Source organism: Eutrigla gurnardus (genome assembly GCF_963514095.1).
Source record: "Eutrigla gurnardus genome assembly, chromosome: 8".
Classification (NCBI taxonomy): domain Eukaryota; kingdom Metazoa; phylum Chordata; class Actinopteri; order Perciformes; family Triglidae; genus Eutrigla; species Eutrigla gurnardus.
In genome coordinates this window covers 22,110,187-22,134,586 of record NC_139922.1, presented here as the reverse complement: position 1 = coordinate 22,134,586, position 24,400 = coordinate 22,110,187, and the positions used below count along the sequence as shown (strand labels likewise).

General features: G+C 49.1%; 1 protein-coding gene across 1 annotated transcript in view; it reads right to left on the bottom strand.

The window, feature by feature from the left end:
• camta1a (calmodulin binding transcription activator 1a) overlaps positions 1-24,400 on the bottom strand; it is a gene marked incomplete at its 5' end in the record, with an annotated part of 268,682 nt that overhangs the window by 35,811 nt on the left and 208,471 nt on the right. Inside the window, 1 exon segment of the mRNA XM_084016249.1 lies at positions 22,888-22,959. Within this exon segment, the coding sequence (XP_083872375.1) occupies positions 22,888-22,959 (72 nt within the window).

The following is a 24,400-nucleotide window of genomic DNA, read 5'->3' as shown; positions in this document are numbered from 1 at the left end:
CACACACACACACACACACACACACACACACACCAGAACCCAAGAACAGAAGACCTCCCTCATTATGTGACTTATGTGTATCACCAACTGTGTGGGTGCGTGTCACTCACGTGTGTGTGTTTGCATGTGCATACGTGTGATAATTACAATGTGTGCTGGTGTAACACACTTATGGCATTCTGTCAAGTCCTCCCACATGGTGAGCTGATGCCCTCAATTAACTCTGCCTGTATTTACCAAGTCACAAACTCAACAATTTGCCGCCCCGCAAATTGTTACTCGGTTACCCCGGCAAATTCCCTAAATTGACAGCTTATGAATAATAGGTAGCACTTAAAGGAATGTCGCGCTGGTGGGAATAACATCCATTCGCCTTTTGTAATCACCAAAAAGGCTTTGATTAGAGAGCATGGCGAAAGGGGGCTCACGCGAGGAATGTTCCCCTTTCAGTCCTTTATCGCTTCCAATTTATTACAAACATCCGGAGCCCAGACGGACTTAAACCCACAACTAGAGGACAACGTCCCCCGCGCTGACAAATAGGATGCAAAGAAAAGCTGCAGCGATTGCAACTGACCTGCAATGCAGCCAAACACACACGCTGGCGTGTGGAAGATCAGACGTACGACAAACACAGGTAAAAAGGGGGGGAAAAAAGCCAAACCACGCTTAACTCGCATGCACTCGCGGCTAAATGAGACACAAGAAATCGACGAAGCAACAAAGACCTTGATAGAGAAAAATGCTGTGACAACACGTGTGTGTGACTGCAGTTTGAAGCTTCATCAGTACTAAGTGGCAAATAAATCAGGAGAGCTGCTACTGTAGGTCTGTGCTCCCTCTCAGTGTGTACCATTAATCTACGACTACACCCCCACCCTCTCTCCTGCTCCCCTTTTCATCAGACAGGGGTGTGGTTGGGAGCACACACACACACACACGCACATCCACAGAAACAATTGCTTCTTTGGAAAGCATCTCAAACATACCGACGACTACCATCTGTGTACCAAGACTTCATATTGAACGCTTTCTCCACGGATGACCTCCCTCCGGCGCTTTCCTCCGGGAAGCCGGAGCCGGACGTCGCGCTACGCTATCTCGCCGCTTTCCTCGTACGGCCCGTCATTGGTATGGACCGCGAGGCGGCGACTGCTGCCCCGTTCGGATGGAGATGGCACGGGGCGGCGTGCGAACGCTCCCCAGATGGCATCGCCAGCTGTGTCAATAGCTAAGAGATGCCCTCAATCTTTACTTGGAATGAGAGTGCCAAGCGTACGACAGCCTCATTCAATTATGATCAGACATAAACGTATGTGGGATGTACGGGGATGCAAGGCGGGAGGGGATAAGCACAGACACACGAGCACGGACACAAACAGACTGAGGACACTGTAACACACACACACACACATCAGAAGACACACAGGGGTAAGCTTGACACAATCATACACATGGATACGCACAATCTCCTCTTTCTAGCACCCACACTCCCAGCTGTTTCCTACCTTCACACACACACACACACACACACACACACACACACACACACACACACACACACACGGAAGGAAGACACCATGTGGCAGCCTTAGAGCTCACCCAAACACAAGTAATCTGTGTCGCTGTGCTTCACTATTAGGAATCTGCTATCTGTCTGGAACTTTTGCGCTCTCTTTCCCCAATCTTGTTTTTGCTACTTTTTTCTCCCCTCTCCTTACTTTACAACACGTTTAACAGTTCTCTCTCCCGGCTCAGGTCCACTTTCCACTCCGGGAGGAAAAACAACACAATGAAAATGTAAAGCATCACATAAATCTATCAGGATGGTAATTTAATTTAGTTTCCTGCTGGCTGCTTTCTTTTTTTCCCCCCTTTGCTTTTCCACAGAGTAATATCGGGAGTCGGGTTCCTCCAAGAGCGGTCGCGGAACAGCTGAGGGTGAACTTTTTTTTTGCCTGGATACTATTTTCCCAGAGAAAATGAGATCTCATTAACTTATTGATTAATTGTGTAATGTAGTCTTTCGGTTGTGTTTTCAGCTTTCCAGCCTTTCTGCGGTGGAAGGGATGCAGTACTGTGGTGGCATGCGGGCGAGGATGCGATGCCGCCTCGTATCTACTACGCGTTTGGAGGATGTGAAATGCGCGTATGCGAGCTCGGGCCTATAAATACGTACGTGTCAGCTATGCTGGCTATATCCGTGAGTGCGTGTGCCAACCGTTCCCGACGCTGAGGCCTCTTAATGCACGGCCGCGTCATGCATATGTAACATGTAGCATGTCTCCAGCCAGCATTTTGATGTTGCTGTGTTGTGTTAATGTTTACTGCGCCTCCCTGGAACAGATGGATAGATGTTGAGCTAATTACTGGCAGAGTCTTGGGGAGTCAGCCATGGGGGCGGAAGGCCTGCTGAGTGGGTGGTGGAGCGCCTTCCTACCCCTCCCTCCGCCACTCTCTCTCTCACACACACACACACACACAAACATGCACAAACACGTCAGCACACAAAGGAACACACGCGCGCATTCACAGTCCGATGCACAATTTAGGAGCCGTGCATGGAAAAAGTTAGTGTGCCAACACACACACACACACACACACACACACACACACACACACACGCACATGCAGGACATCGCCATCGCAACCGGAGGATAAAGGTGCTGTTGTAGCCAGGCAACAGGTTTCTCTGGCACCCACGCACTCGGAGGCAGCCAGTGCTCCTACGATCTCTCAGTGACTGCCTACCTCGTCCTGAAGTCATGCACCCTGTTCTACTCCAAAAGGACAAGGAGGGAAGTGAAAACGAGGGGGAGGGAGCCGGAGAGAAATCGGCTAATGCGGGGTTGTCCAGTTTCGGTGTCGGCGGAGACAAGAGACAATGACCTTCTACTTTGCTGCTGAATGTGAGGTAGTTGATGTGTAGAGACACCTAGCCGGGGTTTGAGCGCGAACACGTGTATTGGCGGAATCCGGCGCGAGCGGTCAAGTAATGCGTCCGCTGTCTCGTTAAGTCCCCGTGACCCCGCAACAACTCCGTCGCTGTCTTGGAACGCTGCTCCGACAGCACTACCGCCGCTCATTAGGAGCCAGAGGGCGAGGGAGACGGGTGCCGAGTTCGGGAAAAGAGAGACGTGCAGGTAGACAGAAAGAAGAATGAGAGCAGCAACAGCTCCGGCTCCCGTGGTCGTACTTTTCACAACTTGTGCACGGGAGCGATAAGAACACCATTAACATGAAAGGAAGTTTAAATGAGAGGGGATGCTTCATGCGACGCGGATGAGCCGGGGGAGCGCGGGAGGAAAAACCTTGTTTCCTCCCTGACAAAATAACCCACACCCCAGGAACGAGGGGCTTCAAAGCCCGTCACGACTGAAGGAAAGAGCAGAGCAGAGAGGGGGGACTCAGGTATGGGACTTTAACGCAAAGGAAAGGAATGGGGGGGAGGAAAAGTGAAAAAAATTGAACTAGCAGGCCACAGGGATATCCATTTCAATACAACATATCAAAAAAGCGGGGGAACAGTCAATTGTTTAGTCACAAACATTCAGCATCAAGGCGTAGATAGAGAGGGGAGGAGCATGTGCTGGTGTATTCTTGTTTATGGATGTATCTGTGCCTTTATGCATCTGCGTCTGCCTACATTAAATTATAAATAGCGCGTGAATGAGTGTCTAGAGGCATATTCCTGTACGTCGGTTGGCCTACGTACATCAGTATGCGAGCGGAACGAGTGCAATGAGCTGCGAGTCTGAGTGGATCTGCTATTTCCACTGCATATTCACGCTGTCTGTGCAACATTCCACTTTGGTGGTGGGTGTGCATCCCTGCACACGTCTGTGTAATCCTGGTGCACACATGGAACACCTGTGTGCCTGCATGTGCATGTTTCATGTCGCAGGTACGAGGGGGGGGGGGGGGGTGGTTATCGGGGGCTCCGCTCTCTCTTTCTCTCAGCTGTGCGGGGGCAGTTGCCCTGGAGGTGGCATAGTGATGGATGGCATGGGGGTGCCAGTCATTAGGCCGCCTCCTGGCCTCTGGCACCGAGGTTGCACTCTTAAACACCGACCTCCCCCGCCTGTTCCCCCCCCGAACACCGCTGCTCATTTCAAGGTCAACTGCCTCGGCGGTGCTCTGAGTTCACCTCCACGAGGCACGAGACTTCTTCCCCCTTTTTTTTGTTTGGAACCTTTATCGCTGGCTGCCGACGGCTGTGTTTTGGAGTGTGGGGGTGGCTGGCTGGTGCCTTGCCTCGTGCAGACACGCACATGCAGTATGTGAACACACACACACACACACACGAGGTAAACAAAACCCTCCCGAAAAGGCAGCAAACAGCCCGGAGCACCTTTCGAGGTGGCAGAGCAATCCCCTATCTGAACCTGCCTTCCCCCTCTCTCTCTCTCTCTCCTCTATGACAAACTCCTTGTTTAAATGTTCCCAGTTTAGAGCGCAGACACCCTAATAGGGGTGTCTGGAGTCAACACTCAACTTCTACAGTTCACCCTCCGCTGCACACTCTCCACCAACGACAACACAGCCTGAATGCCCAGCCAAAACCATGCCAGGGCTGGCTACCGACACGAGGGGGGAAGAGCCGCTTTACAGACGTGTTTCTGAGCGTGAATCTCCTCGATCGCCTCCGTCCAAGGTCTAGTGAGTGGGACGGAAGAGCGCGGCCCAGCAGGAGATCCTGATTTAGGGGGGGGGGGGGGGGGGGGGATTTGCACACTCCACCTCTTTACCTCCACCACCTAGCGCACGGGCTGGGAGATATGAAAGGCAGATCTTGGAACTTTTGAGGAACAGGAAGAGGCCAGCATGTTTGAGTGTGTTTCGGAGGAAGCCAGGGGCTGAGGCCTGTGATGTTTAATTCAGTAGCACATAATCACTCCGATGGAGTTGAGAGCGGGGCTTTAAATAACTCAGCTTAGAGGGGCAGAACTGCTTCACTCTGGGTGGGTGGGTGGGTGGGTTGGGTGCGTGTCTGCGTGCGTGTGTTTGTGCACTTTTTGTGTGTGTGTAATTGTGCAGATATGTGAGTGCATTTCTACATGTCTGAGAGTGAGTATGCAAGAGAGTGCTCCTCTATTTTGGTGTGTGGCTCCTCCCTGCTTTGAAATATTATATTTGTGCAGTGCACCACATTTAAAAAATAAAGGTGGAGTGTGTTTGTTGCCAAGCATCTGCATGCATTACAACAAAAGTGCAAAAGGCCAGTATTCAGAGCCTGAATATGGAGGAGCATTCCGGGTGCCAAGCAGACAGGCAGTAAGTCAGGCGGTAAGCCGGGCAGTGAGGCATTGAAGCCCCCTTTAGCTGCCACAACTCAACTCACAGTTTACGGCCTACTTATTCTTCCTAAGGCCCTTTCAGAGCACACTAGCCTCTCCATTAGCTGTGGTGGTCCCGTGTGAGAGGCCACACTGCCCAGGGGCGAGCTGAGAAAGGGCCATCAGGATCCCATCCGGCTGCCATAATGGCCTTGGCTGAGCCCGTGGCACTGATCCTAATATTCACCGGCCATCCAGGTGACACAAGTCACGCTGGAATAAAAAAACGAAGGGGGGAAAAGGCAGTTACCGAGCTCTGTCAGACACAGGGAGGATTTAACCGTGTGGTCTCTCTTCACGCTTCCTTTTCTTTTGTTTCCACCTGAAAATAACCCTCTCAACCTCTGGCTTTCTCCGAGTCTTTCCCACTCTCTCATTCTCATCTCTTCCCTCCGAGGGGCATAGCGCAATTCCTTTTGGAGGAGGGAAAACACAGCTAATGCCATCTCTCTCTCTCTCTCTACTCCCTCCCCCCCCCCCCCCTTCATATCAGCGCCGAGTCTGATTTGTTTGTGTGCGTCCTCTTTTCTCCCCGTGTCAGTCGACAAGGCGTGCTATTTATGTGCCTCTGCCCGTGTCTGTGAGCGAATCAGGACTTCACAGGAGCAGCGGGGAGATGTGCTGGTGCATTTCTAAACAGGGAGTCACAGGGAGGACTAATGTGTGTCCAGCAGCAAGACAGTCCAACCTGGCCCGCTATCTGCTCCTGCAATGGCCCGCTGAACAACGATAGATAGTCGGCGTCAACAACAACAACAACAAACTGTTGAGGTTGTAACAGGAAATAGACCCAGACGGCAAAAAAAAAAGCCTAAATGCACATATATGTAGATGTGTACACTCTGCACATCGCAACGAGAGACTCACACACAGTGACAACAGCGACGGCCACAGGACTGCTCAGCCTGTGTGCTCTGTCAAGCATGGTGAGGGGCTCATTATTATTACTGGGCTGGATACTGGAGCGGCCCCAGAGCTCAGCTTGGCAAGACCTCTCTCTGGAGACACACACACACACACACACACACACACACACACACACACACACACACACACGCACACACCATACAAATGGGTAATCAAACGTCTGTCCCTGGGTGGGGAAAAAAATGCTCAAATGGTTTCCTAGCAACCAATGGTGTATATTGGCTCCACATGAAAAAAATATAAGAAAGACACATGCACACATGTGTGCTTTTTTTTTTTTAGACCGAATGAAAGAACGAGGTTGAGATTAATAGTGCATATTAGAGAGAGATAGAGGGACACAAAGTTGTGGAACGTGATATGAAAAAAGGTAATGAAGAGAGAAAGAGGCCGTCAGAAGTCAGCCAATCCGGACGGACAAACACAACCAGCATTTCCCCAGCCTCTCCAGTGGGGCAGTGTTGACTGCGAATTGCTTCAGAGCAGGTCCACAGACAGTTAAGGCCACGGCTGGGAACGTGTTATCAAATCACCGCTCAGAGAGAGAGAGAGAGATCGTCATGGGACCGAGCCAGGATCTTTACACAACGTTACAAATGTGTAGCAACACTGCAGGGGAGGGAATTATGCAAGAACCAAAACCATAGGCTTTAGGAAAACGGCCTTAAAAAAAAATATGCAGCGCTGCACATTACACCCAAGTTCAAATGCAAAACACGGGGCGTCGTCGCTGTACCAAAGGCACACAATCAGGTGAGAGTAGTGGTTTGTAAAATTGCTGCAGAGCATTGTACAAAAGAGGCGTAGCTGAATCTCTGGGGCGCGATAGAGTTGGATCATTCCAGAACGACGGAAGTAAAAAAAAAAAAAAAAAAGACAACAAGACGGGGGAGGTGACATTTTATTTGTTTATCTCCGTGCGAGTGTGCGAGGGGTGAAGGCGGCGTGTAATAGCGTGCATGTGTGTTTTCCATAAGATACTGGCGTGTGTCATTGTGCGTGTGCATGTTTGCTACATCTGTATGTAAAAACGGTGCGAGGAGCACACTATCTCCACCCAGCAGCTGCCACAAAGAGGCTTCCCAAAAAACAAGCGCAAGGGGCCATGACAGAGACAGAGCGACCGCAGCCTTCTGGTGGTGTAATAGGAAATTAATTGAGACCATCAATATGGTATTAATCATTAAAGCGCAGGTGCTGAGGTGGCACTTTGCTGACTGCTCCGCTGTTGGCAGCGCTCACGTACGCGCACAGTAAAAAAAAGTTTGACCTGCTGTTTTGCGAAGAATGTACGGCGGGGACAGAAAAAGAGAGGTGTGGAGACGGAAAGTAAAGTCTGAATATATCCTCCACTTAAACCCACAGAGACAGTGGGGGGGGGGGGGCAGCAATCCAAGGTCACTGCTTGTCTTCCTTTGACTAGAAAGTGTTTAGTGTTCACCTCTTAGGAGCCCCCTAAGAGGCGACACAGAAATTGAATGGGAGCGCGCCTTCACAAAGATGTTCAAATCAGAGGAAATGACAGGTGAATTTGGAGAAATATTCATCAACTCCCTTGGAAGCCATGTTTCTTATACCGCCTAATCCTTCGTGAGGCAAAACCCAAGCGAGGACTGGAATGCCGGTGTTAATCAGCCAGAGGAGAGCCAAATTGCAGCAACTACATTAAGCCGTTAAGCACACCACGTCTCCAAATTGTTTGAGGTGTCTCACTGAGATGAATGCTTCCCTCTTATGAATAATACATGGCACACATACACAACCAGACACATACTTTATATATATATATGTGCATGTAGAGAGCACATGCACACACCCACACACACACTAAATGCATGCCACATTGTGTGGACCTCATGCTGAGACAGTGCGACAGCTGTGCAGGATGGGGAGGGTGGTGTACGAAAGAGTTCTCCTCTCCAGACGGAGTTAAGTCCAGCATCAGCCATCCTCCGTCGGCCCTCTACACCAAACCTCCACCACCTCATGTCAGTGTCAAGGTTGAGCCCATGAAATGTTTATGATTCAGGAGCCGTAGATAAGATTGATCTGGATTGAAAGGCAAATAAGATTGCTAAAGCCCGGAGTCAGCTGAAAAGCAGGCAGGAGGGAGCAAAGGAAGGGGGGGCAGAAAAAAGAGAGTAAGAGGAGGAAATGCATTAACACAGGTCTGGCCCTGAGAGAGCACAGAGTAATGGGTACTTCCTCTACACACACGGAATACTGGGGGAAAGGATACGGACACACCGTCATGACCGGCTGACTGATGCTGTGAACGCGTGGCCGCCGCTTGAGCCTGATTTCTGTGCCACGCTTGAAACTTGAAAGTCTCGACTGCCGACGCGATCCTTGTTCTGTGTCGTATTTGAAAGGCCGGGCACAGCTAATGCTGCTATCAATAAAAAAACATAAAAAAAACAGGGCATTCCTCGCCGTGATTTTGAGGTTTTAATTTTGACTAAAGCAGTTGGAGTATCGGTGCTCTATCTGAAGTTTTCACGGACTTTATGAGAGATATGAGGCCCTGGCTCTCTTTAACACCGTGGCGATAACATCAGTTTGGATTTACGGTGTCGGAGAAAAAATGATGTCATCAAATAGAGCATTTTTCAAAGGCCAGAGGAATGTGTGTGCATGCATTAATAAGTGTATTTGCGTGTGTGCATATGGGACGGATGGGAAGGATGAGACCCTTTGATGTGTCTCCCGACGGCCCTGGCCAGCTTGCAGGAGAGGAACAGAGCAGAGGCCACCAGAGAGTTGGGGCCCGGAGCCCTGGGGCCGGCTCTTCCCCTCCCCCTCTCAGCTTGCCTTCCCCTCCCTCCTCTGATCAATACCGGGTCCTAATCACCGAGGACAGGACGGTAGTCCTCTCTTTCTCTCATCTCCTCTCGCACTTTCTCTTCTCGTCGGTTTTACAACCTCGGCCGCGCTTTTGCCAACTGGCAAAAAAAAAAATTCCCACGCACTCGAGTGTCCTGCGTGTGTGTGTGTGTGTACTTTGTTTATCTGTGTTTGTGTCCGTACCTTTTACATCTGCCAGCCGAGCCCATTCTGCCAGTGTTTCTGTGCATATTTGTGAAAGGGAGTCAGTTTGAGTCTCTGTAAATACGTGAACAGGGCTTACACAAGGCTGTTAAAATGTGTGCATGTGTCTGTGTGTAACAAGATAAGAGAATATCCTTGAAAAAGCAACACCGACATAAACCTCAGTAAATTATGAGCAGCATGCATAAACTTGAATAATAACACGTCCCCTCATTTCGGTGGCTTTATCCCAGTTATCTGATTGCCTGTGTCTTTTTTCTTCTTCCTTTAATGAACTAATGAATGTGGCTGGATTGAGGCCTGCAATCATATAGGTAGCAATAAGTAGCACTGCTTTAAACCCCAAACCGCATCAGAACAGCTGAATAATTTGTAGGAGAAATAATTACGGGGCAGAAGAGCAGGCATCAATCCTGGAACACCGACAGTGCCCTCGCTGGAAACTACCTCACCCATAAGCCAAGGCTCCATTAGGTATTGTCTGGGGCCTACAGGCTAATTTGTTTGCATCAATAATACATTCAAAGGATTTATCTAACTTGCAAATGAGTGTTCATTTACTGCTCCAAGAGGCAGGGAGGAGAGCAGGCGGCGGGAGAGAAGGTGTGAAAGGCTGAAACAGCTGGTTGGGGCTATCTGGGACACGGGTTAACCCTTCACGGCGCTCCGCATCTACTTGTTAGTCGGTGGTGTTCAGAAGTGGTTGGTTCTGACATGCTTGGAGAACAGCCAGTGTTTTATGTAGGGCACGGCGAGGCCAAGGTGCTGGTGACCAACCCTTGGAAAGGCATCAAAAAGACGAAGCGAGCCCCTCCCCTTCACAGTCGCAACTTATTACCTGCTGCAACCGAATATCCTCTGATCGCATGCCAGACGACAAAATGACAAAGAGGAGTGCGTGTGTGCGTGTCTCTGTTAGAGGATGCGGCGTGGTGGGCTGTTATTTCTTTTGAGGGGGGGAGGCACTGGGATCGCAACCCGCCCTTTGATCTCTGCACCATCCTGAAGTGGTACAGAGAGAGGGTGCTTCCACACGGAAAAGAAGTGGAAGGAAAAGGGGGGTTTATCAAGAGTGAGCTTGCAAGAGAGGAGAGAGAGAGCGATGGGAGAGGAGGAAGGAAGCTGGCCATGAACATATGCTGCCTCTCTGTGCCAAGCCCCACTGGCTCAGGCAACCCACGCATACGCTGCACTGCTGCCACTCCAGCCCTCTCCAACACCAACACCATGGCACTACTTAGTCAAACAAAGCTGGAGAGATGAATCTGGAAAGAGATGGGGTCTCCCCAGTACTCAGCACTGCCAGGGTAGGGCTGTTGTTTTGGCACGGATAACACAGTCTGATTGTACACAACACACACACACATATACAGAATAGTGGCTTTCAGCTGTTTGGCTGGCCGACCCCCTGCATTGGTGATACTTTGTGATGCGGGCCACCAACGCTCATTGTGTTATGTGCTGTGATTTAAAAAAATAAATCTCTCTAAGCCGCTTGTCACTTTTACGTTGATTCGCTTTGATTAATTATCGAGTGGAAGTGCAAAGTATTAATTACGAAACAAATCATTACGGTCCTTTATTATGTTTGGCTGAGCCGCGTTTCGAAAGCCGCTGAAAAACGCTCCAGAAACACACAGCTGTACGGTATCGCTGTGCCAATTTGTCCCCTATTGTTGAAATGAATGCGAGAGACACGGAAGAGCAGGAAAAGTCAAAGAATTAAGCAGGTGTTCTCTCAAAGGGTTCGGTCAGGTTTAGGTTGGGGGGGGGGGGGGAGAGACACCTTAACACATGTTAAACAGACTATATCGGTCACTTCCCCCCGTTTTCAGACCGGATCATCCGCCTGAATTTGTATGCCTCTCATAGATATCAGCGTATGAATCATTGAGTTGTTGGCCAAACGTCAGTGCGAGTGGACTTTTGAGGCCAAATTTGAAGGAATTCGCTGAACACTACTGTTAATGTTACTACTACTATACAACACCAGTTGGAACCAAATTGCCTGGGCTGCACCAGATTTCTGCCTAAAAGCCTATTAAGGCAGTTTTTTCTCACCACTGTAAACGCTTTCCCCTGGGTGATGTTGGGACTTTGAAATCGTATTGACTCTGGAACTTTTGAGCGTGTTCTAGTCCTGCTCAATGTGTTAAGTGTCCTGAGATGACTTCTGTTGTGATATGACACTATAAATAAAATTGAATTGAATATTGTGTTCACAAGAATGGGCCGCCAAAAATTGAATCAGTTTATCCTTGAGTCAAGGTGAACATTTGGGCCATATTTCCCCCTCACATGTTCTTGAGATATGGACCACACAGAGGGGCGATGAGGACAACCTGGACACAGAACGCCTCCAGCGACGGCTGTCACAGACGCATTAAAAAAAAAAAGACGGCAAAAGAAACAAAGAGAGCCGTCGGGGCGGAGTGCCCAAGACCTTAGCAGTTGTAAAATCCCTGTAAATCACAGCCAATCGTGGCTAAACTCTCAGGCTTTCTTCAGTGAAGGCTTTTATAACTGTGGACTGAAGCAGGTCGAGCAAACATGTCATACGTTGGCATACTTACTTACTTAAGCTTACTTAATGTTTGGAAACATCCTGTGTTAAAAGAGAGGATGTTGGGTCGGAAAAGCGAAAAAGTGGACTGAAAAGTCTGAATAAGAAGAATATTGTGAATACTGATTATATCATTATATATATATTTTAAGACTTACCGCGGGGTTTAATGGATTGGAAGTGTGTGTGTGTGTGTGTGTGTGTGTGTGTGTGTGTGTGTGTGTCGGACATGAGATCTGCAGGTTCCCGGTGCTCTGATGTTTGATGTACTGCACACCTAAAGGTATCATTAACACTGACAGTCTAGAAGGTTCAATTCCGTTTCCATCGCTTAAACATTTTATGAGCACCCCGACTTAAAACCCAGCCCGAAAGGTCACACACTAATATTTTTCATACAATACTTAATACGATTTTTAAGTTTGATCATTTATGTATGAAATCCTTTGTGTAATGAGGCGCTTATATTAACGGCTGCGATGCGGCGAGGGTGGGGGGGGCTCTGCAAAAATGTTTAAAAATAATGACTGACCATGTATTTTATTTTACCATGTTGTTAAAGGAAAGGAGGTCGGGGGGGAGGGGGGGGGGGGGGGGGGGGGGGGTCTGAATTGCTTTGAAACAGTGTGGCAGATGTCTCCCCACTGGGAGTCAAACCAAGGGCAAAAAAAGAGGAAAAAAAGCAGGCAAACATCAACAGCACACAGATCCAAATTGCTTGCACACATACACACACACACATGTGCACACATACACACACACATGTGCACACACACACACATCCCTCACTGCACGCCCACAAATCCACACAAACCCCTCACATAATGGGCTCGTACAAGAATGCAGACACACAGACACCCTCAGACGCCCAGATATATAATAACAAATGCTTGTATAACAGAAAATCAAATTCAGGGTTCCTCTCGCAATCTGAGCCCCTGCAAACTCAATTCCCCTCTGCCCGTCTAGCCGCCTCACGTTCCACGCCTTTTCCATGTGAACGAATGGGGTCAGTATCGTCACATAAACATCATCCTCTGCTCTCTCCCGCCTCCCCCCCCCCCCCCCTTCTCCCCTTTCTCAGTGAATGGATGCTGAGCGCTGGTGCATATCTACGCAGGGATGGCAAGGGCACCGAGGAGAGAAAATCAATACTATATCTCACCACTAAGCACAATCCCAACCAAAAGCAGCTGGAGTTTGCAGGTTGCTCCATAAACTGGACGGCTTCATCTGGCTGGCCGCTGTGTCGGTGGATTGCTACAGTAATGCACTACAGCACAATGGCCGAGGCCAGAGCCTGCCAGACACAGAGGTACACAGAGACACACACACACACACACACACACACACACACGCACGCACACACACAATGACATACAGCATGTTCCCAGGGGCTGGCGAATAGCAACAGCAATGAGAAAAACTCTCATGAGGCACGAACAGGGTTGACAAACACTCTCCTCCGTCACAAACAAGGAAATGCTCCCCTGGACCATTTAGCCCACCCTTACTGTGGACTCACACACACACACACACACACTCTCACACACACACACAGGCATTTATACACAGGCATACACAGAGAGGGCCCCTTAAAATACCTGTTCTAAAAATAGCAGGCGAGGAAGCGGGAAACAGGACTGAGGCTATTATTATTGCGCACACGTCTTGCCTGGTCCCAACCAAGGAAAAGGGGAAGAGACTAATGATTTTCCTGGTGCAAGCAATTAAAAAACTATTTGTCACCTGCCAGGCTGCATATGACGTTAGGGGCCTTGGCACAGGACCACAGAGAAACTCCACATCTACACGCTATGTACACACACACACACACACACGCACAAAGTGGGTTTCACCGGAGCGAAGAGCGGTCCAGAGGCAGAAAAAAAAAAAAAGCTGCATGAGAAAGAACAGGCGAAGCTGGAGGGTCACGGAAAGATGAGGTGCGAAGGGAGGGAACTGTACTTTAGGATAAAGTCACAGAGTTGGGTAAACGGCTGATTTATCCGGACAGGTTAATACCGGGCCAGACAGCGCCTCAGACAGCACACTGCCATCAGGAAGTCATGTAATATTTAGACTCCAGCCAATGAAAGTCATTCTCCCCGCTGCTGGGCTTCTGGCTAAAATAGAAATGTATATTCCCCCATCTAGCGCGACCTGCCCTCATGCCCTGAGAGCACAAGAAGTGAGAGACTCCAGCTCCCCCCCCCCCCCCCCCCCACTCTCTTGCTTGGACTGCCTCCCCTGGAGAACATCCTGAAACATGCAGGTTTATACACACGTTCATTTCAAATGAATTGCTGTAATCCCCGTTGGATTTGTCTAAGTGCTTTAAAGCACACCCCAGAAAAAAGAAGAGAAAAAAAAAAGACGGAAAATCACATTTCATTGAAACATTTTAATCTAACTCATTAACTCCCCATCCCTGTTGTTGCTACATTTCCGGTATTAGGAGGTTAACACTGTCATTGCAAACACTGAGTCATGTGCTCGGGCCACGGGGGAAGTGGAAGTTTGTTTTTGGTTTTTTTTTTTGTGTGGTAGACAGTTGACCTCTCCCGTGTTGAAGACGAGGGGAGTCCATCCTTAGTTTGCAGACTCTATGAGAGTTAGTGTGAGTCACACAGTGGGCACCGGGGCCGACTAAAAACCTCCCACTATTTATAAGGAAACATCCTGTGATGCTGCCACAGGAGGCCAATATTGGGCAAGGGTAGACAACCGATATAAATTGGGAGGGGGGCAGTAAATAATAGAAAGACAACCGTTATGCCTCCCTTGCATCCACATCCAGCTCCGGCGTTGAGCCTCCACTCGGCTGCAGTAATTTACGAGGTAGCTCGTTAACGTCTGGTGATTTGCACTGCTCGTTTGCTCCCGCTCATCTCTACCAAATGATATCATCTCCTACCTCTAATCTTCTAACTCTAATCCCCCCGTTCTCAAAGCACCTCCACCCCTCCCAACACTTGTTTCCTTCCCTTCTGCCATTCCTCCTCTCCTATACTTCTACATTTTGCTCCCTTCTCTCCTCCCCCTCCTCCCCCCTTCTCCTCCTCCCAATCTCTGTGTCTTCTCGGGTTTGCGTGGGTGAGTTTTGAGACGGAGATAGGAGCGGAGCCGTCCCACTCGAGGGGTGTGTGTGTGTGTGTGCATGTGTGCTCAATATGACATCTATCCAGATCAAAAAAGACTAAAAGAAGTCTGGTTCGACTCTGAAGGCTTTATGTGCCCTTGTAGTTACTTTTCCACTGCCCCCTACTGAGAGAGAATGAGAGCAAGCCCCAAAAAAAGAGCTGGGTTTTCTCTCCAAAAAACTTGCAGAGGGGAGAAAGCTCAGCAATCCTGGGGAGACACAGAGGCGGAGATAAATAAAGACAGATAGAGTGGTGGGATGTGGTGGGGGGGTTGGGGTCAGAGCAGAAGACAAAGCAGAAGAGAAAAGGGAAAGAAAAACGGAGTATCGGGCGGAGACGCACAGATGGAAACAAAGTTCATAACAGGGATTGTTATTGACAATTAGGGAAACAAATGGCATTGTTTTTTATCCATAATAAAAGAGCTCTGAAGCTCCCAGCACGTCACCACTCGCCTCGACTAATAAATTGATTCAACCACGTTGGCCCAATACTTTATCTTTATCTTACATCTTTTTCCACAAACACTCTTTAGTCTCCTCATCCCTAGCCCGCAGAGAAATCAGCTCGTCTCGGGCCAGATGCGGCAAACGCCCTCAGATGGACAGATTTTCACAATGAAAATTGCCAATTACAGAAATTGCAATCAGAGCTGTTGGTTTGTATGTTGATGGTAGCTGGTTAAAAGGGGGATTGAGATCGATATCTGACTGAATGCAGAGTGAATGACTCTGGCCTCTTACTTTGTTACTACGGGCTTTCATGGCGACTCTTCCCCCTCTTTAGCACACGCATTCCTCGTCTTCCTCCCCGCTACCTCCGTCCTTCCCCTTCCCCGTCTCCCCCTCTACGACACATCCAAGCGATTGTGTCGGGATGTCAGCCCTCATCCACGGCTAATTGGGGCTCAGAGGAGTAATCAGGGCAGGACAAATCGGACAGTTCTGGTCATTAGCTGTGACCAGTGTTCTCTGGGAAGCCGGGTGATGCGTGCACACTCCTGCCATCATGCCTGAGCCCTGCGTAGTGACACGGGGCAGATCGGTGGCTTGACAAGAGTGGGGGGAGCCGAGACTGGCACGGCGCAGACTGAGTGTGGAGCCATTGATCCGCTGCTTTCCTGACACACGCAGGCAGGACATAAAAACACAAATAAGCCTGGCTGGTGACACTATGCACAGGGACTGGAATATGGGAGAGGCAGCAAAAACAACTCGGGGAAAAGAAAAACTCACAGAGCACAACACGGAATAATATCAAATCAGGATCGAAGTTTCTTACAATAACTTCAGAAAGCTTACAGTGTTAGAGCTATTTTAATCTCAATTCTCACATTATCCGCCAGGGACTGGCTCATTTGATTCCTGCTCTGCTGAGTAAGCCAGTTCTCTTTCAAGCTAGCCGGTCGAAACAACAGCAAGAATAAGCAGAATAACATGTGAAAAAATATCGGTGTCAATAACAATCTCAGAAGTCACGAAATGTAAACACGTCGATGGCTGGGCCCCTTCTGAAAGTGTGGGGTGCACGACTCCGGAGCGAGATGAATGTCACTTCGCCTTACTTGGCAGAGCCTTAACCTTTTCAGGATGACTGAATTATTAAAGCACCACATACCTGTTGTGGGCCTCTGTTTCCCCGCCTGGGCCGAGGCTGGTTAGGAGGCTGCGCGAGTCTGCAGCCACGCGCGTCTCTTTGGCCGCAGAGTGGAAATGGCAAGACAAATGCGGCGGGGGATTTGTGATAATTGGCCGTGCTGGTGGGCTAGGCGACGGGCCTAGAGAAAAGGTCGCAGGCACTGAGAAACAGATCAGTCTGCCAGGAGGAGGAGAGTTTCTTTGTGCCTCTGGGGTTCGGCTCAACTTTCCCTCTCTTCCTTTATACACACACTCCAGCAGGGGCCATTAATTAAGCACCAGAGTAACCTTCAATTTGTTTAGAGGTCAGAAGCCCCAGTGTCACTGCTTTTGGGCGGAGACCCAACTACCGTACGCCATATTTCCCGTCCGACTGAGAAAACCGGAGGGTGAGCGGAGGACTGCAGGGCAAAGCGATCGCACAGGGGCCGACGCCTTTAATCGTTGATAATTAAAGAGGATGGAGAGGGTTAATGTCAGACGCACTGTTCCTGTGTGATTGCGCACAAAAGAGGAGGAGAAGTGAAGGAGGTGGGGGGAGCCACGGGGACATGGCTCGCACCCCGACATGCTCGCGAAGCAGCTGTTCTCCTCATGGCAGAGAGTGCGGGGGCCTGCCAGCAGCGGCGTGCTGCTGAGAGCATCACGCTCTCCCACTGTAGCGGGAAAACAGAACGGCAGACACAAACACACGCCGACAGATGTACAGACACACACTCACATTGCCTATACCGCCCGCCTGTCCAGTGTTGAGGTTTGGAGTTTGAACGGTAACGCCAGGTGACGGGAGTCAAATTCATATGCTAGAAATCTGATCTCATACTCTGTAGAGGTGCATTTCCACTTGATACAAACAACAGCCTGCATAGCTAAAGGCAATTATATTTCTACTGCCTCCATTTGCCCCGAGGTTGTAGACAGCCAGTCAAAACCTCGCCAGGTTTCCCTGCCTCTCCGCCCTCTCAGTGAAATCAACAGAACGGTGCCCAGGCTCATCCATGATTTATCCTCGGTGAAATATTCATTATGTAGCCTTGCATGGTCCGGACGTATCTGATGTGAATCTGAACCCGACAGCTCTGCTCCGTCATCACACATCACCTGAGCCCACTCGGAATCCGGCACCTGTCTCCCAGCGCTCAACGCAGAGGCAACTAAACTGATGCGAATGAATAGAGGACTCTGGTAGATACAAAGAATCCATCTGTCTGCCTTTAGCCTGCAGGCATGTGGCTCTGGGTCTGTAGCTACAGGATCCTACTTGCACAACCGACCTATGACAGATCACTGAGGCAAAAGAGCCACTCAACTTTTCCCATTCAATTAGTCAGAGTGAGGGGAGGCCTCTGGCCCGGCTGGCGACGTGGAGTGCACATGATGTGCTGACAGCTTCGCTCAGGTGTATTCGGATATCCGCGAGTTTATTATGAGAGGTGAATAGCATGGGACTTCAAAGGGGCAGTTTAAAAAAAAAAAAACAACAAAAAAAGACTCTGATATGGTGACCGGTTAGACCGGAGGGTGTTTCAGCACCACGGACAGCACCGCTGAGCCCACCACTGCTCAAGGTTCCCTTTTAAATCACAGAGTTATCACTCTGCCTGTCCAATTAAGTAACCTTTTGAAATTCATTCCATAATTTAAAATAGCCGAAAAATACCGTCTAATAGTGCTGGAATTATCACAGGGACAACAGTGACAACTCATTTTCCTACATAACACTAATTCAAGTGGTTCCAAAGTCATTATACTCTGAAGGACTAATGTAATAAGAAAAGAATTTAACTGCGGCGAATGGTGATATTAATAATGTATTCATGTGAGACAGGGACCGGAGCGCAGTGGTCTAAGCTGAGGAAAGGTAAGAGGGAGAAAGTGATAGCTGTGAAGAAACAAGGTCGTCAGCATTCCCTCCTGCCTTACTAGTCATTTCATTATCTCATCCCTCTCTCCTCCTCTTTCAAAGTGGGAAAAAGCGGGAGAGGCTATTGACCCCTCTCTGTGTTGGTGGCAGGCGTCGGGACAAATGAAGTTTCCCCTCGTACCCCCCCTCCGTATTAATATCATAATTATCCCCACCTCTCTGCCCCCGTCGGCCGGCACAAACTCCACTGTCTGATTTGATGGAGAGGCGCGAGCGGGGGAATTACATTCGATTAGCACTAAACAAGAGAAGGGAACACGGAGCCGTGGAATCAATCAGTGGAACCGGGATAGTGGAGATCCTCGGTGTGTGTGTGTGTGTGTGTGTGTGAATGGAATGACGGCACTTGAGTCGCCCAGGTATGTCCGGCTAAACACACTAGCTCTCAGTGGCAGCAATGAGTTGATATGTACTATTATAATGTTTATGCAGGTTTGGGAACTTATGTGGTTTCTATCGGTAGCGTTTAGAATATAGGTATTTTTTTTTTCACCAAATCCAATGAAATGGGAACTTTTATTCCGGGGTTCAAAACCAAACAGTCCGCTTCTGGGCAGCTCTCTGCCTCAGCAGCAATTTGGATTCATTGTTTGCAACCCCAGATAACTGTGGTGCTACTTTTCTTCAGTCACAGCCATTTGCGGGGGATGGGCCAGACATTTTAAAGTGGTCTAATGCCACAGAGAGGTGGAGGTAGTGTGGTGGGGAGGATGAGCAGATTGAGAGTGAGAGTTGAAAAGGGGGTGAAAAAAAAAGAAGAAAATGAATGGAGTGCGAAGAGGACCCCCCTCACAGGTCTTCATTCCTGTCCCCTGTCTCATTACCCAGGCTTTGACTCAATAAAGAGTGGATAAAGAGTGGATAAAGAGGCACACACCCACAGACTCAAACCCCCTCCTCCCTAAAACACCTTTCACCAACCTCTCTCCGTCTCTCTCCTCACCGTCTGGCTTTCTTGCGCACACATATCCAAAAATAATCTCCCTTTCTATTCTGTTTTTTTTTTTTTTTAGAGGGTGCTTGAAATCTTTAAATCTATCTTTCTCTCCCCTTCAGTGTTTTTTTTTTAGCCTAACTTTTAAAAAGTTGTGTCCATCTCCCTTGCTCTCTCATTCACAGTCTGTCTGTACCCTCTCCGTCCTCTGTGTTCCCTCCCTGTCGGTGCTGTGTAATAGGAGTTATTTTCATCCCTGTCTCTCCGTGACTGTGGCCGCTGGATGGCTGAATATTTACATTTTTCACTCACTGGTGACCTTTCCCTGTTGCCGCTCTGGGAGCTCCAGTCTCCTTGCTGCTCCGCTGTTGACAGACTACTGCCTGCAAATCTCATATGGACACAGCAAATGGTACACAGGGAGTCGGGGACAGAGTGTTCAGAGACAGGTGGAGGAGGGGGGAAAAAAAAGAGAGAGCGAGGCCGCTGAAACTGGGGCTGATTGTCAGTTGTCTGACTGAAAGTGGCTTGAAGACACAGAGGTGCCGAAGGTCTATCTGTATCTGTGGGGACGTGAACCGAAGTGGTCTAATCTTTTACCCCTGGTGTCATTGGGATTGTGGTTTCCTGTCAGCACAGATGGTCTGCAGTAAACCGCCTGAAAGGAGATGTAAATCTGGGGTTCCAGTAATACTCGGTGTCAAAGCAAATACTTGTTGTAAATCAATGTTTTTTGATGCTGCAGAAGGTTTTTTTTCTCCCTTTTTGAACGGGTTTAAGTGGTGTACGTAAGGTGAGGAGGAGTGGCGGGGGCCGGTACTCGCTAACCCAGTTGTTCTCGGCTAATGCTCGGCAGTAACAGGAAAGTAAAGTTGAGTCAGTGAACTCCTCAAAGTTTCATGAGTGTTTACGCCTGTGTGCTGAACCTTGCAGAGCGAGACGGTGAAAAGAAGGGCTGTATTTAAAAAAGAAAAAAGAAAAAGCGAGTGACCCCGGTTGACTCCAGCTCTCTGCATGATTCTCCTCCATCCCCTTTAGGCCTGAATACAACTTTAAACAATACCCACGTGCCCATATGCAAGTTTTAGGAGTTGTCCATCGCTGCAAATGTTCTTCATCTCTAAACTGGCCGTGAAGAGGTCTTTCACTGACAAAATTACGATGTAAGTGATGGGAGACGAAATCCACATTCCTCCTTCTGCTCTAAATTGCATTTGGAAGTTCAGCTGAAGCTAATATGAGGATCGGGCATTAGTCGAATCGAGTGGCAATTTTCCAAACTCACATTTCAGACCAGAAAACCTCTAACTTTGGAAGGTGCCCACTACGACAGACTGAGGTTTGGAATTCAATTTTTAACATATAAATGTGAGTTCATCATCCACCATCCACCATCACTTACATTGATACGGTGTTAGGAGAGGGGGTCGGTATGGACTACTTACAGCAGGCAATATTTGCAATGAACACATGGGAATCTTGTAAAATACGTGGAACTATCCTTTACGAGGGCCCCTAATACCATGAAATTAGGTTAACACTGAATTTCACTGACAGTTTGCAAATGGAAGCAGATTAAAGACCACCTTTCGGACCACCCCCGCCTTCGAACTTGGCTGTCGGTTCGATCTCATCCACACACCTGTAAAGTTTCCTGACTGCACGCTGCGTTGATGTGACGCCGTCCCCAAAAAGACAGAAATATAAAAGACCCTGCAAAGTCCTCAAAAGACGCTCGCCAGGATGACACACAGACTCACAAGATGAAAAACAACAGCAGCGTCGCTGTGGCAGCCTCCCCACACAGCGAACATCTCCCTCTGATCATTCCCCTGGTGTCTAAACATACACCGCTGTCTCCTGGTATTTCCAGACCCAGGATGATATATTCCGTACACCGTGACGTCATCGTGAGCGCCTGCAACAGTGCGCGGCTGGTATTGTTTGACCTCATCGAGCCCGTGTGTGTTTGTGTCATCGTGGCAGAGCGTCTCCCTGGAGACACCGACTGTAGCAGGACTTTGCCAGGTGTTGACATGTCTTTCTGTGGAAAGATGTTGTCACGGTGATCACATCCCAAAAGTTAGCTTTACAGGAGAGCGGGTGAGGTCACAACGAAGGCCAAGCTCCGAAGATGGGCGTGGCCCGAGTTTTTCATGCTGTCGTTGCGTAGACTCTTTAATAACACACTAACCCTCTAATCATTTGGAAACTATATTTAAGTGAAAATAACACAAGTGGCTTTGCCAACTGAACTCAGAAGAGACAGGAACAGGCTTTTTGTCTGCTTGTGTTGTTATTACTGCCCGTGACACAAACAAGAGAGTGGAAGAGAGGAATCAACTATTGTTGTGTGAAAGCTTTTGTTTGCTGTGGGAACACTCTAATTATTCTGATTAGTATTTAAGCATTGTTGAGGCCAGTTTTTTTCCCCTTTTGTCTTTTCCCAACCGGTCTGCTCTCCTCTTTCACTTATCAACATTGTTAAAGGGGGGGATGTTGGTTGGACTACAAATTAATTTGTCTTCTGTGTCTGTTTAGCACAGAGGGGATGTTGTGTGACTCCACAATTCTCGTCTTCAGAAAAAAAAATACGACTTGGAGAAATTGAACCGGCGGCGTAATAGCCAAACTGTCTATGTAGCAAAAGCAATTTTTTTTTTCTCCATAAGTTTTCATACTAGAATAAATATAAGACATAGAACTACAGAAATATAGATATACAGATAGAGTGCAGCTCCATACACACACACACACACACACACACCACTGTTCACTGTATGTGTGCTTTATGCTCTGTGTGAATGGCTGTACGTATCAGGCACCTTCCAACAATAATGGCTGCCATGCTAAACGAGAATGATGAGATGTATTGGGGAGGTGATCAAAGGACTACTATTTACAACCACTCTCAGCCTGCGGACTTGACGACCCACCGTAAGCACACTATACTGTACGGGGGTGGGGGGGTGGGGGCGTCTTCCATCATGCTTTTACTGCCCATCACTGCAGCTGTTAGACAGGGGAGATGGCAAAGCTTTTAGCAGACTGAGATACCGCTCCCGTGCTGGACGGCGTATATGGGCAACGCCATCAGAAAAGTGAATGACTGGGAAAGATAAGGGAAATGGAGGCCGGGGAAAGAAAAGAGAAGAGAGGGAGAGAGCGGGAGCGGGAGGTGGCGGGAGGGGGGGGATAGGTTGATGTCTGCCTGCTGGCTGTCAAAGGAAAACGCTTCAGTTTAAATGGAAACTGATATCATGCAACTCATTCAAGTTCTTGTGGATAGACCGGGAGAGTTGGAGAGTGAAACTAAAGTGCGGCGGCGGCGGAGGAGGAGGAGGAGGAGGAGGAGGATAGGAGGATTTGCCTTACCTGGAGCAGCCAGTAGCACCTGCGGTGGAAAGTGGGGATGATGGAGGAGTGGACGTAGCAGCCATACAGACACTGGAAGGAAGGAAGTGAGACAGGAGAGGAAGAAAGAGAGAGAGGAGACAGAAATAGAGAGGGTTACACTACAGCAAAAGCACGCCGACCTCTCTCCGCTGACCGCGACAGCTGTGACCTTTGCACCCGTGACCTCTTCCCTTCCTTACAGTAACTCCCACATGGAGCTGCTGGCAGATGGTCAAGCTATTGTTGGTGGAAGATGAAGACTGTGACCTGGAAGGGGAAGTTGGACGGGGGTTAACCGGGCGAACGCGCCACGTGCCTTCCCTTCCTTCCTCCCCTTCCCTCTCTTCCACTCTCACCCCGTCCCGCTTGGAGAGAGCCTCTGACAGAATGATTCAGGTGCTCCTTCCTCCAACACCCCCCTCCCCACCCCCCCCACATCACCCCGCAGGGCACCCCGGCACATAACTAAAGCACAGTGTTATTAATATCCTTATCGTAAACAGATAATACTGTGCCTGGGGGCTCGTTACCGTGGAGAGAGCTAGGCAAGGGCTGATAACGCCTCCCGGTATCTGGCAGTGGGGGCCAGGGGGACATTTTTCACCAGCCGGCAGCCGAGGCAAACGCACCGAAGCACCGTGCAGCGTTGGATACGGAAGCAAGGCAGCACTTATCCTCCTCCCGTTCCTCAATCCTTCTCTGGGAGATCCACGGCCCCGGCTCCCAGGTGACCCAGAAGGATAGCTAGCCTGCTTTTGCTTGTTTACAGCAGCAACAAGAGTCCCCCCCCCCACCACCACCACCACCACTAAACCCCAACTCTCACAAGCTAGGAAGTAGACAGATTTTTTTGGCCGATATACAATATTTGTGAAAGGTGAGGCTAAGGTGGATTGCACTTAAGACGGGGAGCTCGGCCCCTTGCAGGAATAAATCAAACATGCAGGTCGGCAGCAGTTGAGCTTCAATCCACTTCGGTATAACTCTTTGTTGAAGAAATCGGGAGAAATCACAGCTGGGATGATACACACACCTTTAGCGAGAGCGTGTGCAGACATGACCCAGCTTCATTATTCAGGAGCTGATGCCTTCAATAAGTTAAGGGCGGGTTTTCTCGGGGCCTGTAGACGTGAACCGGTAGGCGGGAGACGGGGGAAGGGAAACGGAGAGGAGGGAGGGAGGACTGGCGGGGCACGGGGGGCGTCGGGCTACATTGCTTGGAGGACCGTGTGATAAATAGGTGCCTTGAGAACGTGCTCGTCTTGTTTAACTAAAACCTAGTTAAAAAAGAGCAGAGCCTGCAGAGGAAGTCTGCAAACAGTCATTTGCCAACATCAAACCGGCTGATTAATTATACGGGAGGAGCACCGCACAGCTACGAACACGGTGAGAGACTTTACATCGCTAAAAAAAAACAACCTAAAAACAAATACATCACACAAATACATCTGATCCACACAGACAACAAACGTCTCATCAGCCCCGACTCTTT